The sequence below is a fragment of the Euprymna scolopes genome, chromosome 39, assembly GCF_053919585.1.
Source record: "Euprymna scolopes isolate OS-2025 chromosome 39, ASM5391958v1, whole genome shotgun sequence".
Taxonomy (NCBI): domain Eukaryota; kingdom Metazoa; phylum Mollusca; class Cephalopoda; order Sepiida; family Sepiolidae; genus Euprymna; species Euprymna scolopes.
In genome coordinates this window covers 3568828-3589617 of record NC_136520.1, presented here as the reverse complement: position 1 = coordinate 3589617, position 20790 = coordinate 3568828, and the positions used below count along the sequence as shown (strand labels likewise).

At 32.8% G+C, this 20790-nt stretch overlaps 1 protein-coding gene across 1 annotated transcript in view; it reads left to right on the top strand.

The window, feature by feature from the left end:
* LOC145263613 (transformation/transcription domain-associated protein-like) overlaps positions 1–20790 on the top strand; it is a 334985-nt gene that overhangs the window by 102605 nt on the left and 211590 nt on the right. Inside the window, exons 26-32 of the mRNA XM_080120456.1 lie at positions 441–592; positions 5117–5217; positions 8495–8590; positions 10397–10572; positions 13128–13213; positions 16155–16266; positions 19906–20085. Coding sequence (XP_079976582.1) covers positions 441–592; positions 5117–5217; positions 8495–8590; positions 10397–10572; positions 13128–13213; positions 16155–16266; positions 19906–20085 — 903 coding nt within the window. The remainder of the gene's footprint in view (positions 1–440; positions 593–5116; positions 5218–8494; positions 8591–10396; positions 10573–13127; positions 13214–16154; positions 16267–19905; positions 20086–20790) is intronic.

The window sequence follows — 20790 nt, the reverse complement described above, 5'->3', positions numbered from 1 at the left end:
AACAAACAGACAGGATTACGGATTTATATATATAATAGGTGTGAGAGGGATAAAGATGGGGTGGGGGAAACACACAAATGACATGGTCTTAATTTTAGGATAAAACAGGCATGCCATGAAATAGCAGAGATATAGTGTTAGAGAGGATAAAAAGGGAACATTATGCTAAATTTGGCCATTTTTACTACAATTTGTTAAATTTGGCCATTTTTACTAAAATTTGCTAAATTTGGCCATTTTTACTAAAATTTGCATTTGACGTACAAAAATAGTTATAACTTCCTTAATTTTAATTGGATTCTAAAAATTTAAAGATTTTCTTAGCTCATCAAGCTCTTATACTTATATTGAAGTATTTTAAGCCATTTCAAATTTTTCATGTGTATTCCTAATTATATTTTTTATTTATTTTTTTTGTATTGATATATTTTTTTTTACAGGCTATTGATACAGCTCTCTCAAACTTGAAATGTAGTTCTACAAATACGTATCTGTTACGCCAGTCTTGGGAATTGATTAGATGTTTCCTTGTTTCCGCCATGAACCTTGATGATAATCGACAATCCCTATTGCACTTATTCTCTCACAGCAGGTTCGTACGTTGCATGCTTTCATTTTTTATTTTTTGCAATTGAAAATGCTTTGTAATTTGTAGCGTGCAAAGTTTAACAATTACAAGACACCTCTCCAACCACGACAATATCCATGACAAATAACACCCTACTTGAGAATTCTTCGCTCAAACTCCTTGGCTTAGCATTCATAGGAAAGTATGAACTAAAACAAATGCACTAAGGACATTGCGAAGGCTGCTGCAAGGAAAGCAGGTTTCCTCTATCAAGCTAGAAAACTACTCAGACCTGAGAGTATCCTGTACCCCTACAAGGCCACCATTCGCCCATGCATGGAGTATTGTTGCCACATCTGGGCTGGTGCATCCACCACTAGTCTCTCCCTCTTGGATAGGGTCCAGAAAAGTCTTCACTCTAATACATCCCACTTTGTCAACGAAGCTCCAACCCCTGCCCCATCGCTGTAATGTTACCATCTTTGTGCCTGTTTTACAAATATTTTAATAGAATGTGCTCTGATGAACTCATTGCACTTGTGCCCCCATGATGTACATATCTCTGACAAACCCGCTTAGAAGCAACAAAATCACCCCCCTTCAATGTTGATGCCCCTAAATGCCAGAAAGCTTTCTACTCTAATAGTTTCTTCCTTCAAACAGCTAGACTTGGGAATTCCTTTCTTGCTACCTGTTTCCCTGGCTGTACTGATATTCAGAAGTTTAAATGTAATGTAAACTAACATCTTGTTAATCTTTCCTAGGCATGGTCCTAAATAGAAGCCCCTTATGTCCAAGTGGCGATATGTCTTGTTAGGGGGGAACGTAAGAAAAAAAAAAAAAAAAAACAAACCTTAAAGGCAGGATAAGTTACTGTTCTACCTAGCTGGAAAAGTTTTTAGTGTTTTTATTTAATGTAAAATATTTATACGGTTTGAAAAACAAGTAATGTCAAATGTTACACGAGCACAAGAAAATGGCCGCTTGGTATCTCGTGTCTTTGAAGTCTCAACAATGAGTTAAAAAGTAAAAATTATATAAAAATGCTGTTAGTCGCGTTTGTTAGGTGTTGCTGACTTTGAAAAAATTTTATTTATTATTTTTTTAAATCCGTAAAGAGTAGGTGAAGATCGCTTATCTCTAGATGGTGTCTTGATAAAAACAATGATCCCCCATCACCTCGCTGTTGGCGTTGTTCGGGATTATAGAAAACAATAAGAAAAATTAATTTGATTTTTAACATACCTATGATTTTAGGATATAGGAATTTTTTATGTTTATGTATCATTTGCCATCTTGAGCAAAAGAATATATTACCTACCCTAGGACGGGTATTAGACACCATATGTATCAAATAATTGTACCTTCCCCAGGTCAGGTACGGTCCTGGATATGACCTAAAACTATATTTATGGTGAGGCCCCACCATGCGGGCCTTGGGGAGTGTGGAGCCACCCTTTAATTGCCATTGCTCCCAGGTCCACTCTAACCCAGAGTGGTAGTACCTGTTAGGGTCCCAACTATAGGTTAAATAGAATCTTACTTAAAAAAAAAAATATACTCCATTAAAAATCGTTCCTCAAAATAACTAGATTCGGCATTAAATAACCTGAAAAGGTTGATATGCCGTAAAACAACCAACCAACCAGGTCAGGTAATTTACAGCACGTATATGAAATAATTTTACCTTCCATAGGACGGGTAATGTAAATACATGTATGAAACGGTTTAACATACTCTCGACAGAGGTATCGTACAACATATATGAACTAATTTCTCTTCCCACCAACGCTACCATAAAATAAAATTATTTTTAGGAGATAGATCAATTCCCGAACAAAATTATTTCAGCACTGTCCGTATTCTGTATAAGTCATTTTTTTGCTTAATTAATTCTTAGATGAAAGTACAGAATAGTTAACCAAATACTCTCCCCTTCCCCATATTAAGAATGGCTTTCTAAATAACGTTATTTCAGCACGGTTTGTATTCTGTATGATTCATTTTTTTTTTTTAAGTTAGATGAAAATACAGAATAGTTCCCAAACATCTCCTCTTCCCATATTAAGAATGGCTTTTCTAAATATTGTTTTTGGTGTTTCTATATTGAACGAACAAAAATCGGAATATTAGATTTTAAGTTGAAATGTAACAGAACCATGGGGGGGGGGGTTCATTTTACATCAGCCATGACTTGTCACAGAACGCAGACATGCAAATGTATATGAAATGCAAAATGATGCTGACATAAAGATAAAGATAAAGACTATAAAAAAAAAAAATGTTCAAGAGCAGAGGTGTCAGAGAAGATTATCATGTTAGAGACGTGGTGTACGTAAGAGAGGTCAGAGAGGAGGAGCACAATCACTTTTTTTTTTTTTCGGTGGAGATGGGGAGAAGTACCTGGAAATAAATGTCATCGTTACAAAAAGATGAATTGGTTTATTAGTTACTAGCGGGGGTACCCGGCGTTGCCCGAGTGTTTGTTTCCGGGACGGGGGGGGGGGAGTTTTAAAAAATGTTATGGTAGGTAAGTAGGAAGGATCAAACCCGGAGTCATGAGTAAAAGTAGGAAAATAAAGTGTGAAAAAAAAACAAAAAAATAACATCTGCAACGTTAACAGTTCGGCCACCAAGAAAAGTCCATTCCAGTTGTTTAGGAAAAAAAAAAAAAAACGACTACGGTAGGTCGGCGCGAACGTGAAAATATAATGTGAATTGTCCAGCACGCTAACCACTACGCCACAGAGCACTGCAGCTTAGTTTAGTGATTTTAAATAACTTCACATGAAAGAACTACGAAGCCAAACCGGTGTTCTCTTCTCAACTGTTCCTTGTGAACGATCCCCAAACGGTGTTAAGTGGTGGCAGGGGGAGGAGGAATTTATTAGAGAGAAAATATTTTACCACTTCCATTGATCTTAACCGATTTTGGCCGTGACTTCTCAGCAGAAAAAGTATAGAAATCTAAGATTATCGAGGAATTTGAGAAATAATAAGCCTATAACACACCTCAGATATTGTTCTGCTGTTTGTGCATATTATATTTGCATGAAATATCTTGATTTTTAATCCTATTAATGTCAAAATCAGACGGGGGGGAAAAAATGAGTTCATTTTATTTATATAGAGATTACTTGTCTTCTGTTCTTTGCGACGTAGACTGCATACAAAGTATGGTGCCCGTGTGTAAACATTGGTAATGTTACAGAAAGAAATGGTACCTACATAATAATTGTCATGTTGCAAATAATTCATGGTCTTATCAGCAGGGATAAAAATATTTTTGTTCTTTACTTTATATGCAAAATTATAAATTTTTCTAATTCTAGGGTTGGAGTGATGATTGTATTTTTTGACTTTGATTCTTTTTATTAAATCCATCATGGAATTTTTGAATTCTTTGAGGAGAGGGTTATGTTTACGGTGAGCATTAGTTTAAATGGAAGCGAATTTTTAACGGATTCTGGATGGGGTGCATCATCATCGGTTCTTAATTAACATAAGATGGAAAGCCTCCCACTACAACTTGAACTCTGATAATAATTTTAAAATTCATACTGATGCATCCCCATCTGGAATTCAATTTTTGGAAATCTACACCTTCGTCAAGGAAAAAGGAAAAAAATAGATCCCACTCTCTGGACTGCTGTTTCAATTTTAATACATCTCTGAAAATTTGGGAACTTGTGACACCATCAATACAACTGGATACAGCCAGGGAACCTTATAATATCAACAACGACTGAATACAGTAATTCACACTGGTAAATATTTTAATTGAAAATTAGTGAATTTATCAATTCTTAGTTTATTTATTCTGTATCCAACGATTGTCCCGCCTTCTACATTGTTAAACACAGCTTTTTAACCTACATACAATGCTTCAAGCAAACTACATCCTTCTCATATATATATATATATATATATATATATATATAGCTAGATCTTTTTTATTTATAGTTATGTCTCGGAAGTAGAGTGAAAAGCACATCTTTTTCTTTTATTAATATTATTTTTTTTCCTTGTACACATGTTTGAATTATTCCATGAATTTCTGCCTTTGGATTATTATGGACCATCTTCTTCCAATTATGGGATGTCTTTGGATTTTATTTGTACAAATGGAAATTCTTTTAACTTTCTTGAAGTTTTACATTTGGATTTTACCGTCACTGGATTTTTTATCTTCCACCAGACTATCCATTCATGTGTAATCATCTTTTTCTTTACCATATTCCCTCTGCTTAACTTATTTTGTTTTCAAGTAAGATCTTTGACTTACTTGTTGTTTCATCAAATACTTCTGCATGCAAAATCCGATCCCGCATTTTGCTAATTCCTACCCTCTGATGAGAAGGAAAGTATTTCTTTGAAACTCTGCGGATTAAGGACTATTCATTTATCTAGTGTTTCCTTTTCAGATTAAATGTTTTTAACTCATTTCAAAGTGTTTTTTAACATATTTTATTAACTGTTTGCTCATATATATATATATATATTTAAAATTTTAACATTGTACTTTTTTTTTTTTTTTTTTTTTTCTAGTTATAGAGAAAAAGATATTCCGACTTCGTGTGGCAGTTTATATAAGAATCCAGATGCCAACTCACGGAAAGTTCACGAACAAGCATTGACTGGCATGTTTGGTGAGGATTGGATTATTTTTTCTTTGTCATGTTCATAATCCTTTAATGTTTGTGTTTTATTTATTTAAGTGGACACACACTACTATTTTACATATTTTTATACCATGGTGTGTGTGTTGATATATCCTTACACGTGTGTATCAACAAAAGTCTTTGGTCGATGCATCTATCTTGTGTAACAGTTCAGTAACATCAGTTTGTGTAGCGCACGTGCAAAGAACATACCTCTCGCCATTGTGCCTTTTTCTTTTTTTTTTTTCTTTTTTTTTAAAGTTTGTATTTTTTTTTTTTTTTTAACAACCTGCTTATTTGCTTCAGATCACTAGAGACTAAATACATTTTTTTTTAATTTGAGGACAAAAAAAATTACTGCTTCATTTTTGTTTGTAAATGTTTAAAAAAGAATGCGAAAACTATGTCCATCTATTTCGTACTGCTAGATTTTTTTTTTTTTTTAATTGAAGAGATTTACAATTCTTGGCCAAGTCCAATGAATTGAACTTTTTTTCTTTTTTTCACACGCACACACATTTAATAAAAAAAAAAAAAAAAAAAATTTGCACACACGCACATACAGAAATTGTATATATATCCTTTGCAAACAAGTAACAAAGACCCTGCAACACTCCTCCTCCCAGATCTTATAGGGCCTTGTGCCTAAATTTGTTTTCTAAACTTGAATTTTACTTTTAATTTATTTTAATTTTACATTGAATTATTTTGATTGTAATTGTCATTTTAACGAAATAAATTATATATCAAGATCAAAGTGTAGTATCTGTTCTTCAGATGTTGCACTTCCATTTCTTGTTCTCCTTCGGTGGAGGAGCAGTCCTTCACGACGGAGACAATTTTTTATTTTTGTACCTTTTCTCCACGTTAAAAAACGACCCTGGTGTCTAACTCTGTCCCGTGGGGAAGCATTGTAAATAGGTACAATAGAAATTAAAATTTTTGTGTGTCAGATTGGTGCAAAAACGATATCGTTTTCTCACATTTGTTACTTTTCCATATGATTTCTGAATTAATTGATAAAGCGATTGATTGACGCAGTTTACACACACTTTTCTTTCTTGTATATTTTATATTTCTATATTAATTTCATATTTTAATTTGGGTTGAATGTATAATCTATAAAACAATTGCAAGGTCCTACAAACATAAAATTTACGAAACTAAAAGATTGCTGGTTTCAGTCAGTATGGTTAATAATCGCCTGTTATCCGTTTTTTAACAAGATGTAGTTAAAAAAATTTTTTTTTTATATCGGTATGACTGATAAGAGATAAAAAAAAAAGGGGAGCAAGAAAAACGAGGGGAGCAAAAGGAAGGGTAAACAGGAAAAGAGAAGGAAAAAAAATCGAAGTTGTTTACATGTGAGAAAAAAACAAACAAACAGGAAGAGTAAGGGAAGGCAATTCTGAAAAAATGGCGTTAATTTAAGATTATCTCCCTTTGGTATTTCTATTATGTTGGTGCAAAAACGATATCATTACCGTTCTGAATCTTTTCATTCATTTTTTTTGCAGGCTTTTTGACAAAATTCAAATCCACGATTTTCTTGTTTCAGTTCAAACTTGGCCAAAAAGCTGCTGAGAAAGCTTGTGATATCAATGATCCATTTGGCCCAGAAACCACTAACGAACATGTGGCACAATGGTAGTTCAAGAAATTTCCCAATGGTGACGAGTCTCTAAGATATAGACAGTCGTGGCTGGCCGACTGCGGTTGATAACAAACATTTGAAAGCCAGACCAGAAGTTGCTTACTAAACATTTGCCATTTAAGTTGACCACTTACGCCATTTAAAGCAAATAGTGAAGTCAAGAAAGTTGGATAAATAGGTGCTGCATGAATTGAATGATAATCAAAAAAATTGTCATTATGAGGTGTTTTCTATGCTCCTTCTGTGCAACAAAATGACCCATTTCTCGAGCGGATTGTGACGTATGATGACAAGTGGATCCTCTACGAGAACCAGTGATGTTCAGCACAATGGTTAGATGCCGGAGAGGCTCCACAACACTTCCTTAAGCCGAAATTGCACCCAAAGATTATGGTGACTGTTTGGTGGTTTGCAGCTGGTTTCATCCATCACAGCTTCTTGAATCCAAGCAATTACGGAAGAGAAGTACTGCCGATAAATTGATGGAATGCACCAGAAGCTCCGACATACGAGATTAGTCAATATGAAGGGAACAATTCTCTTCCATGACAACGGGCCCTGTCGGTGGGGCATTAGAATACGCCGACTGCCCCCCTGCAGAGGGTAAAAGTCCCTCAATGGGGGTCCTGGATATGACCTTAAACTATATCCAGTGGTGAGGTCCCAGCTTGTGGGCTTTGGGGAGTGTGGAGCCACCCTTTAATTACCATTGCTCCCAGGTCCACTCTGACCCGAAGTGGTAGTACCTGTTAGGGTCCCAACTATGGGTTAAATAGAAACTGACGTGAAAACAACAAATATATTCTATTAAAAAAAAATGTCTTCAAAATTTTTGGATTCGGCATTAAATAACCTGAAAAGGGTTGATATGCCGTAAAACAAGCAACCAACAATCCATGACAACGCTCGGCTGCATGTTGATCAACTGACTCTGGAGAAGCTGAATAAATTGGACTACAAGACTCTGCCTCATCCACCATATTCACCGGACCTCTTGCCCACCGATTATCACTTTTTCAAGCGTCTCGACAACTTTCTGCGCGAAAAATGGTTCAAAAGCAGAGATGATGACGAATCGGCTTTCAACGACTTCATCACTTCCAGAACTCCGGATTTCTACACAAATGGAATAAATAAACTTGTTTCTCGTTGGCAAAAATGTGTCGATTCTAATGGTTCTTATTTATTATGAAAGAAGTTATGATCTTTTGAAGTTTAACATCAAAAAACATTTTTGCACCAACTAATATTAACGAGTCACTGCTTATCAAGGCCCAGAGGCCAGTTGAAGAGAAGAGTTAATGTTTAATTCGGCTTTATTAATTTTTTTTATGGCAAATTTTCTCTAAACCAATGCCACGAAAAAAGTTTTAGTAATAAACAATTTTTGCTGATTCATTAGTATTCAAGCATTTTCATTATTGTAATCATTCACTTGTTTTGATTGGCTAAAGTCAATTAACTTGTAGTTTTGACCAATTGCTGTGTTTATTATATTTATGGAATCCTAAAATTAACAAGTCATTTAAATGACTAGAAAATTTAACTTATCGGACTAAAAGCTATTCCTTAAAATTGTTAAACAAAAACAAAACCTGTTTCTTTTTTCAGTTGCCGCTGCAATCAAAGAATTGAGAAATCCTGTTTTATCATTCATGGGTTGCATGGTTCGACATTATACAATGGTGGCTATTTCCCAACAATGTGGTCAGTATAACTTTTTTTTTTTTTTTACATTTAAATTTTTTTTTAATATTGGTTAAGATGCTAAGATTCTTATGGAGATAGGCTTTTTGTAGTAGCATTACTGCATCTGTATACATCTGACTAGCCTTGTTAGAGATGAAGAAGGAAAGAGTCACATCCTTTTCAGATAAAATGACATACACACTCGTACACTAGCAAGATTTCTGTTAAGCTGAAATCGGAAATCAAATAGAAGCCAGGTTATTTATTGAATAGCGGGATTTATGACAAAATTTACAATACATTTATACATTCAAATTAAAAAATTTTATTTTTTTCATCAACAATATTTGTTATTGCAAGTACATTACGTTAGTGTGGAGATTTGATGAAGTGTTTACTTAAGGGGGTGGTTCATTAGGAATTTGTTAACGTTGGACTTGAAAACATCCAAGTTGTAGTCAGGTGGGAAGCAGGCACGAATGAATTGAATTGCAGACGGAACAGAGTTCCACAAGCGTGCAGTTATAAGAAAGAAGCTTTGTTCATGGAATCCATGTTTTGATTCACTTTTTCAAGCGTCTCAACAACTTCCTGCGCAAAAAATGCTTCAAAAGCATAATTCTCCCAATTATAACAAAATCGTATTTATACGAACAAATTTCCTCATAAGAGTACACAGTAGCTTGTTTCTGGATTCCGACTGACGACCCGTTGGTCTGCGTTCTCATTTGACAAGTTTTTATAAACAAATGTCACACTATTTCAAAACAATGACAATTATTAACACGGGTGTCATAGTATTTTATCAATGATTTATGCAAATGTACTCATTTTTTTAACTAATTTCTTTTGGGACATACACTCGTGAGCAAAAAAAAAAAAAAATGGGCAAAGAGCAAAAGGAGGAGGAAATCGATTTTTCAATATTTTTCCAAGAATTTTTGTTAATTTTAACTGAAAATTTCTATGTTGCAGGTCATTATTATTATAGCATATAATAATAAGCGGAAAAATGAAACGGTAACTTTTACGCGATTTTTCCTTTTTCTCCCAAGATACCAAAACAGGGGATACCCCACATATTAAACAAATCGGTTATAATCAGCTAACATATTTCCTAACTTCCAGTATAGTACTACTGGAAGTGGTTACAATGTAAATCAGGTCCTTCATTTTTTTTCTCTCCTGCCAATATCTCCCCCGTGCATGTATTTTTTTTTAACGTTTTTCTGATCATTTTTTTATTTTTTTTATTTAATAATCACTGAAAAGTTTTTTCAGTTTTATTTTAAGAATTATTGAAATTAGTTTTCTTTTTATTTATTTTTTTTTTTAATTTTTTTTTTTTTTTTAAGAATTATTGAAAGCACTTTTTAAAACCTTTTTAAACTATTTTGAGAATATTATGTAGTAAATTTGAAATTTTATTTTGATTTCAATAATTTTTACTTTCATAATGTTTATTTATGTAGATTTAAAAAAAAAAAAACTTTTTGAAATTTCATAAACATATTTCTTATAAAATTTTTAAATCAAAACTTATTTTTAAAATTTTATTAAAAGTACAGTTAAAAACTAATTATTTTTATCCATATAATTTTGATTGTATAATTTTTCAATAATGTCCCTATTTTTTTATGTTTTGTTTCATTTGATTCACAATAGAAATACTGATTAACAATAAAAGCGAAGAAACTGATTTTCCTTGTAACCGATTCCGGTAGCAGCCACACCAGAAATTGTGAAGTACGTTAGCTGACTATAACCAACAATGAACCAAAGTTTGAATGAAGAGATAAATTTTTTTTTTTTTTTTTTCCTCAGGCCCGTTTCCAGTCGGAGAGAAACAGAACAAGCTCCAAGGCATGGATACCCAGATTCTAGTCGATGCCATTGCTGCTGTGATGGGTCACGAAGAGAAAGAACTTTGCAAGCCAGGAAATGTCGCATTAATGCTCATATTAAACACTGCCACTATCATATTAGGTTCTCAGGAACGGGTAAGAAACGCGAATCGTTTTTTTCTTTTTTTTTTACCCTGATAATTCAAAGTATAATAAGAACGGATATTTGTCAGCTGTGTTAATGAAACAATTATTTTTATATAAAAAAATTCACATACAAAAGAAACGCTAGAATTTTACTTTTTTTTTTTTTTTTTTTAACTTACCGTCATCCCAAACACGGCATATTGTCACTTGGATGTAAAGGCTTACTATTTGGGACGATACTTAAGATTAACAAGATGTTGGTTTATGTTGAATTTGAATTTCTGCACATCAGTACAGTTTGAGTAGCAGGAAAGGAATTCCAAAGTCTTTTTTTTTTTTTTTTGTACCTTGATAATTTTAAGTGTTCTTGAGTTGTAAGTCATGTTTAGTTTCAGAACAGTTTCCGATGGTTCGTCGTTCTAAACGAGTCCTGGACGTGACTGGTTCTCAGTAGACAGTTGTTTTATTCAGGTTCCTGACTTTATCATTTTTGTAGCCCACAGAGCTAAAGATTCTTCCCATGGTGACATGAAAAAAACATATGCGAAATTGCTACAGAAAAGGTTTAATTTTTATGGAGCAATTCTGGTTTCTGATTGGTTGGTAGCAGAACGTGAATTTGTCAGTTCCTAGCAGCATCGTTTATAAATAGAATCTCCCAACTGTGAGGAACTAACGAGAACGGATATTTGTCAGTTGTGTTAACGACACAATTGTTATTTGTATTAAAAAAAATTCACATACTAAAGAAATAGTAGAATTTAATTTTTTTTTTTTTTCTTATATATAACTGCCCTTCACCCCAAACAAGGCATATTGCCACTTGATGTAAAGGTTTACTAGTTGGGACGATGCTTAAGAAAGATTAACAAGGTGTTGGTTTATGTTACAGTTGAACTTCTGCCCATCAGTATCAGCGGAAGCAGGTATCTGGAAGGAAATTCCAAAATCTAGCTGTCCAAGAATAGAAAGCTTTTTAGCATTTTGGGACGTCAACAGTGAAGGGGTGTGATTTTGTTGCTAAGCAGGGTTTGTCGGGGATATGTACATTGAGGGGACACAAGTGCAATGAGTTCATCAGAGCACATTTCATTAAAATACTTGTAAAACGGCACAGATACATTACGGCAATGGGACGGGTTCTTGCCTAGTTGACAAAGCGAGGCCTATTAGATTGGAAACTTTTTGGGACCAAAAAGAATGGTTTTACGCGCGTTGACTCACTTTTAGAAATTAGGTGCTTGTACAGTTAGTCGTTAAATTTGAAAAATTTGCAAGAAATAAGGTCATGACATTTGAGAAGTTGACAAACAAATTCAGATTTGTAACATAACAGAAAATTGTTAGTTGAAAGTACAGAACAGTAGAATAGTTAAGAAGTTCCCTCTCTCCCTATCTTAAGAATGGCTTTCTAGATGTTATTTCTGCACAAATTGAAAACCACGAAAAAAAAAAGCCACATGTTTTAAAACTCTGTAGAATAAATAATTCCTTCTTGTATTTAGGCACAAACGATGTACATATCCATGACAAACTCGCTTAGCAACAAAATCTCACCTCTTCACTGTTGAGGTCCCTAAATGATAGAAAGCTTTCTATTCTAAAAGTTTCTTCCCTTGAACAGCTGGATTTTGGAATTCCCTTCCTGCTACCTGCTTTCCTGACTGTACTGATATGCAGAAGTTTAAATGTAATGCAAACCAACATCTTGTTAATCTTTCCTAGGCATCGTCCCAAATAGTAGCCCCTTACGTCCAAGTGGTAATATATGCCTTGTAAGGGGTGAATGTAAGTAAAAAAAAAAAAAATTTTGTAATTGTTATTTGCATAATTTAATTTTCTAACTCAGCATTCTTATCTCTTATCCCATCATGGTTAACCACGTGAAGAAGGCCAAAGGATGAGTTGGTCGAAACGTGAAAGAAAAACAATTATGAAGATGAGAAAAAGTCTGCAAAAGAAAAAAAAAAATGGATATCCAAATCTTTTGTAGGTCGATTACTTTCAAGAATTCTAATATAAGGATTATCAGCTGTTTACCATGAAAAACTGTTTTAGGTTACGATATATATATATATACGTATATTGGATAGACATAAATTTTCACTTTTTCATTGCGGACTGTTATCCTCATCCATGTAGCACAGTGGATAGAGACGTTGAATCTCTATGCTTCCAGATGAAGATTGTCAGAAGATAGCGGTTTCAATCCTACCCAAAGCTGGCCAGAGGCTTGCTTGACCAAAAACGTGGTGAGATGACAACAACTATGGAAGACAGTTAGGAGATTCTGAGTTCCTATCCTGTCGCGGTTACCACCTGACGAAGGCCAGAGGAATAGTTGGCTGAAACGTCGTGAAACAACAACCAATAAAGATGAGAATAATAGTCCGCAATAAATTAAAAAATAATACTCATCTCAAACATTCCGATTAATTAAATAATATAGACATAGTTTATTTTAAAATCGATTACATATTTCGCAAGTGTTTGCTTTTGAAATGGAAGAAAAATTTGAGTGCAATTTTTTTTATTTTTTTATTTTTTATTTTTATTTTTTTCAGGCATGTCAACTGCCATTTTTTGAGTATCTGGTAGAAAGATTGTGCGCCTTGTGTTATGATAGAGCCTGGTATGCTAAACATGGAGGGTAAGGATATTTTTTTATATTCGTGATTCTTTAATTTCTTATCCAAAGAAAATTTGCATATTGTCTGCGTGTATTGCAACTATGCACCCCCCCACTAAACAATGAAAATATTTTAACATAAACATACGTATGCGCTGTTGTTAAGATTGATGATTTAAATTCGGAGGATCACATGAAAAAGAGGAAGCAACTTTTTTTTTTTTTTTTTTTACACTTATTAAGGCCCGGAAGCCACTCGGGGATAAGGGTTATTGCAAGTACATTACGTTAGTGTGGAGATTTAGTGAAAGTGTTTATTTAAGAGGGTGGTTCATTAGGAATTTGTTAACGTTGGACTTGAAGACATCCAAGTTGTAGTGGTGGGAAGCAGGCAGACGGAACAGAGTTCCACAGGCATGCAGTTCTAAGAAAGAAGCTGTGTTCATGGAATCTACGTTTTGATTTAGGCACAGATATAGAGTGGGGGAAATTTTTCACAGTGGATTCAGCTAGACTGGTGTTTTTTGTGAAAGATTGACGAGGGGGGACCAGAGATTGGAGTTCAGACAAGCACCTGCCATGGAAATAACGATAAAAGAACTGTTCACGTTTGGTTCAGTGGAGGTTCTAAGGCAACCTGTGATTGGTTGTGTTTCATCCAATCACAGGTCAGCTAGTAAATGATTCCATGGTAATTTGAGTATTGTAACTATGCACATAAATAGTTAAATAAAAGGTGTTTTTGAAGGCAGAATGCAGTAATGTACCGTTGTTGTGAGCAGATATCACTTTAATAAATTTAGCAAAATATTGGACTTACGACAAAAAGTAAAAAAAAAAATGTCATCATTTTCCTGACATTTAAAATTTTCAAATTTATTCAAAGCAAATGTTTTCTAAAAGCGTGTGACTATCCTTTTACTTCATTTTCTCACTCGAATCTGGAGTGAAGCACATGTAAAATACCTGTAAAAAAAATGAAATTACTAGCTGAAAACACTATCAATAATTCCCCCCCACTCTTTATCTGTGCCTAAACCTAAACGTAGATTCCATGAACAAAGCTTCTTTCTTAGAACTGCACGCCTGTGGAATTGTCTTCCGTTTTCCTGCTTTCCGGCTGACTACAATATGTTGTCTTCAAGTCTAATGTAAATAAGTTCTTGATGAGCCGTTCCATATAGGTTATCAAATTTACCAAATTTTCATTACTAATGATTACTATATTGTCCAATTTCTACTGTACACTCTTTAACCCTTATCCTTGAGTGGCCTCTTGGCCTTGATAATGTGATGCCTATGTAAAAAAAAAACAAAAAAAAAACTGGACAGCACGTACATTTAATTTTTTTCTTCTCCAAGGAATTACCTCCTTCATAATAACAAAATGAAGAAGAAAAAAAAAATTATGGACTGGACTTATTATCCTAATGAGGCTATTTTTAGCGAAATATTGGACTTACTACAAAAACAAAAAGTAAATAAAAATGATTATCATTTTCCTGACATTTAACGTTTCTAATTTATCGTCAAATTTTGATTCAATAATATTTTTTTATTTACCCGATTGCTTTTTTTTTTTTTTTTTTTTCAACTGTGGATGGTATTTATTCCATAAGTCCTCAGTGGAGAAACGTATCCACTCTCTAGGCTGTCAATTCTAAAAATAAATAAAAATGTAAATGTATATAACTTTGTATTTTTGAAGATTTAAATTCTTTTCAGACCATATTTCAAAATATTAAATTTGTTTACAGCTGTTTCATTGCAGTGTTTATTTTAAATAATGCAATTAAATTTTAACAAAAATTTCCAAATCATTACACGAGTTTGACATTACACAAGTTCATTCTGAGTTCAACAAGATACACCTGGAGAAGACTGGAGGTTATGTTGACCGAAACGTTGTGAAAATGACGCTCAAAATGAGAGCAGTAGTCCGAAGAATCCAAATAATACAGACTCCTACTTTACATGGATTTTCACGCTCATCAATGGTATATCCCCAAAAATATAAAGCTGTCATTTTTAAAAATTTGTTTATTTCAGCATCATATGCAAATATATTCAACTTAAAATGCGAATTTCAGTTATGACTAATACTATACAAGCACTTTTTTTTTTTTTTTTTTTTTTTTTTTTTTTTTTTTTTTAGCATGTAAGAAAACGTTTTTATAACAAATTTTATTTTTCATTACAAATCAAATCAAGCTATTTTTTATTATTGGAATATTTCTTTTTGCTTGGAAATATTTAAAAAAAATATTTTTTAACTCTATTTATAAATAGTTTTTTGAATATTTTTTTGAAATATAATTTTTTTAATATATTAATTTTTTTGAATGTTAATTTTAAAAAAATATTTTTTAGAATATTTAAATACATTTTTAAATTTAAAAAAATATATATTTAAGGGTTTTAATTTTATTTTTTTAAATATGTTTTTAGATATATTTAAAATATTTTTTAAAAATATTTCCTTAAATTTTATTTCTTTACTGTTTTTTTTTCTTTGCTGATCAAATGTTTTTTTCTTTACTGATCAAATATGTTAAAAAATATTTAAATATTGTTTCTTAAAATATATTTTTAAAATATAATGTTTAAAGAAGTTAAATATTTTGGGGGGGATATTTTTAAAATTATTTTTTTTAATAAGTTTTTAAATATATTTTAAAATATTAAGATATATTATTAAAAAAAAAAAATTGTTTAACGAGCGTCGTTGCTCAATATTGACTTCTGACCTGCATAAAATATTAACTGTTTGTTATTCGTTAAAATTAAACCAAATAATATACTATTTTTAATTGTAACTTAATAGTAAAGAAGCGTTTTTCATTTACTAGATCACAAAACTGAGCAATATTTTAACATGTATTTTATAGAAACAAATGATTAATTGGGCTTTGGTATAAAATTCAGTTTTAATTTTTTTTTTTTTTTTCTTTCCTCTTTGCAGATGTCAAGCAATCAAATTCCTTTATGAACACATGCCAAGAAAATGGGTGCTTGAACATCAATTTGTATTTTTAAAAGCTTTTTTGTTTGTTATATTGGATCTGACTGGAGAGGTGAGCCTTATCTTTGAGTTTGTATGATTTTATTGCTGTTAGTTACCTCCCCTTGAAAGTGTTAAGATGGAGTAGTCTTCCCTTGAGTAATTCTAAGCTTGAAGTAGTGACGCTAATATATGATCTTTGTAACACAGACATAGGCCAATCAGAATGAACCTGGAGGTAACCAAGTGGGGTCACACACTTCAAGTTCAACCTTATGTAAAAAAATACAGATAAATCTTTCAGGTGCGTACATATCATGGAACAAAACTGTCATATTCCCAAAATCATGTTATTTTTTTTTTTTTTTTTTTGTCTAAGACTTATGAGGAAGCAAGGATGATGTATCTAGGCTGTCATATTTAATAAAGGGAGATATCATCATCAGGACGGGCTCCTTGCCCGGACCGATGTGACTCTTCCTCTCCAGAGTTTTCTGTTTCCATCAGTTGCCTCCGAAGTTCAGATTCACAGTTGGCGTCGTGTGCTATTTGCTGGATGTACGTGGATCTAGGTTGTCCTTTGCTTGCATGTCGTGGAGTCCATAGCAATACATCATTCATCAATTCAGACAGTGACGGGCAAATCGTAGGCGTCTTTCCCTGATGGTATTAGATATGGCAGGTACATTGCCATAAAGTTGCTGCTTCGTGGGATGCTTTTGCCAAGATATATCTGCTACTGTTCATAGCATACGTGTGTATGTGCCATCTAGTTTTCTTTCCAATCTTTTGGTGAGTGTCCAGGTTGTAGCACCGTAAACAAAGTACAGACTCTACCACTGCTCTGAAGAACTGCCTTTTCAGTTTGTCAGCCAGTCTCGAAGTCCATACTGAATGTAGCCCATCCAATGTGGTCCATGCTTTTGAGATGCGAATTCCGATATCTCTCTCTGTGGAAACTATGCTGCTGCCCAGATACGTAAACTCAGCGACTTATTTCCGTGTTGATCCAACCAAAGCCCTGATCTCTGCTTTCACATTGAAAGTCATAAACTTTGTCTTATCCGCATTAATGTGGAGACCAATGTCATTTGCAAAATTTTCTAGCTTGCGTAAGTGTTTGCGCATCAGCAGTGTTATTTGCGAACAAAGCAATATTGTCTGCGTAATCTGCATCAGTTATGTGTGATGATTGATGCCGTCTGTTTCTGAGCGTATTGTGTATATCAACAAAAGTACAAAGTCAAGACAGACAAAAGAAAAGAGGCAAGAGTTTCTCCTTGTAAAATCCCGGTGCAGATGTCGAAAAATTTAGTGTCCCCCATCTGGCGACCTGACCATTGCTCGAGTGTGCTCATAAGGGAGACAACTTAATTCAAACTACTGAGATCAAAATTAGCCTTGATATGCCTACGAATTACTATTAATCACTAAAAATGTCAAAAAAATTATATATATATATATATTAATTATTAGACACATGTTGTTTCATTGGATGTACTTCTAGGAAACTAAACTCTACTGGCTATATATATATATATATGAAAGCTTGATCAATTTATGATTTTTTTTTTTTTTTTTCTGTATTTTTAAATTTTTTTAATTCGGTTGAATTTTGTATTGATCAGTTGAGTGTGTATGTGACTTTGTCGATCCTTAGTTTGTTGAGGCCATGTACACCAGTCAGTTGATGAGTTCGTCTCCCCCTGCTCTGAGTCACAACCTGTTTTCAACTCTAAATTAAGAAACTGCCACAAAATTCACAGTCAATCAAAAAAACTGTCAATGAACTCTTAAGTATATCGTGTTACTGCCACACCTTTGGTTAACAATCCTATTTCCGTTTTCTTTTGTGTTCCTTCCTCTCACTTTCTTTGCTGATCAACATTTCCTTATTTTTATTTTTTTTTTTTTACTATTTATAATCCGGTTATAGTCAGTGAATGTACTTCCTAATTTCCGGCATGGCTGCTACTGGAAGCGGGTGACAAAGCAAATCCGTTTCCTTTTTTTTCTCTCACGCCTATATCTCCCCTGTGCATGTAATTTTTTTTTTTTTTTTTTTTTTCCTGATCGTTCTTGTTTTATTTAATAATCGTTAAAGTTTTTTTCGGTCTTATTTTAATTAAAAGTTATTGGAATTAGTTTTTTTTTTTTTTTTTTAGAATTATTGAAAACACTTAAAATGTTTTTGGGAATATTATGCATTGGATATGTTTTATTTTATGTTTGAAAATATTTTGATTTCAATTTTATTTTGATACTTTCATAAACATTTATTATAAAGATTCAAATAAAAATCTTATTTTTAAAATTAAAAAAAAACATTTTCATAATTTCATAAACATTTCTTATAAAATTTCAAATAAAATAAAAAATTATTTTTTTAAATTTTATTATTAAAAGTGCAAATAAAAACTGTTATTTTTATCTGTATAATTTTAACGTTTTTTGTATACTTTTCAGTAATGTCCTTTTATATTTTATTTCAATTGTGGCTCAAGTTTAAAAATAAACAGCATAAGAGAAACAACGCAGAAAACTCAAACTTTCGCATATTCTGTAGTTTTTTTTTTTTTTTATTCAATTTTCACCACAAACAAGGCACAGTGCCACTTTGAAGTAGGAGACTTAAGCTGCACAGATATTATGAAGGGGGATAAGCAGCAAAATGTCTGTTCACATAACACTTGAACTTCTGCATGTCAGTACAATGGGGATAGCAGAATCACGGAAGAAGGTTCCAAAGAATAGCAGGACCAATCAAGTTAGTGACTCTCTTTTGAACTCTGTCCAGGAGAGAGAGACTAGTAGCACATGCACGGTGCTCCAAACACTAACGTCCATTTATTATTTGTCTGTTGAAGCCATGTTCATCAATTGTTGACCAGTTCGTCTTCCCGTCTGCTCCGAGCCACAACTTGTCTTCAACTTTCGAAATGAGAAACTTTCCTTGATTGTTATACACTCAAGACACAAAATTTACAGCCACTCATAAAACTCTGTGAAGTCTAATTCTATCGACATGTCCAATCATTTGTTCCCATTATTGGCAAATCTTGATTAACAATCCCATTTCAGCTTTTTTTGTGTGCCTTCCTCTCCCTTGTATTTCCCATGAACCTTACTTTGTTTCTGTTCATCAGCTTATTGCCCTTTTTTTTGGGGGGGGGGGCTTTTCTGGGCTCATCTCTTTCATCTTCTCTTCTGGCCGTGTCACCGTTTCTCACGTGATGCGTATTGACACCATGTGACCCCCACTGACAAGCTGCTGACCCCCCGACGTCATGTGTCATGGATTTCTCTTTCATCTTCATCTTTCTTGTTCTGGCCGTGTTGCCGTTGTCTTTTTCACACTGGCAACACTCGTCTAACTACAACCACTATCAACAAATTTCCCCTACTCTCTATCTGTGCCTAAAACTAAATAAAAATTTCAAGAGCAAAGTTTTTATCTAAAAACTTACCAGCTGACTACAACACAATCGTTTTCAAGTCCAATGTAAACAAGTTCTTATTGAGCCGCCCTCTTAAATAATAAAATTTTCCACCACTACTGATCAAGATATTGTCTTTCCAGCCACCTGACACTCATAAAGCTTTACCCTTGAGTGGTCTTTGGGCCTTGATAAGTGGTGACTCCCCTCTTAAAAAAAGGTTGATATGCCACAAAAACAATCCAACTGAACTTTGATATTGTTTATTTTCTTAGGTATCCAGTGGAGCCATCGATCTAGCCAAAACGAATATAGAAAGTATGTTACGACTTTGTGCCAAAGAAATTCCTGATGCGACTGAAGACGTTTTACTGGCACAAAAGAAATCCCTGCATGATGTAACTCATGAACTTGTCAAACAAGTTACATCTCCTAACACAATGGTTAGAGAACAGGTAAGTAAATATATTTATATATATATATCTCAGGAAAGTAATTTATTACATTTTTATCATTCCCTTTTTTTTTCTTTTTCTTCTTTCATTCTGTTTTTTCTTTTTATTTTTTCTTTCTTTCTTTTCTTTCTTTCTTTTCTTTTTTTCTCTTTTCTTTTTTTCTTTCTTTTCTTTTTTGTCTTTTTTCTTTCTTTTCTTTTTTGTCTTTTTTTCTTTCTTTTCTTTTTTCTTTTCATTTTTTTTTTCTTTTCTTTTTTCTTTTCTTTTTTCTTTTTTATTTTCTTTTTTCTTTTCTTTTTTTTTCTTTTTTCTTTTTTTTCTTTTTTCTTTTTTTTCTTTTTTCTTTTTTTTCTTTCTTTTTTTTCTTTTTTTCTTCTTTTTTTTCTTTTTTTCTTTTTTCTTTTTTTTCTTTTTTCTTTTTTTTCTTTTTTCTTTTTTTTCTTTTTCCTTTTTTTTCTTTTTCCTTTTTTTTCTTTTTCCTTTTTTTTCTTTTTCCTTTTTTTTCTTTTTCCTTTTTTTTCTTTTTCCTTTTTTTTCTTTTTCCTTTTTTTTCTTTTTTTTCTTTTTTTTCCTTTTCTTTTTCCTTTTTGTTTTCTTCCTTTTTTCTGTTCTTTCTTTCTTTTTTCTTTTTTCTTTCTTTCTTTTTTTCTTTCTTTTCTTTCTTTCTATTTTTCTTTCTATTCTTTCTTCTATTTTTTACTTTTT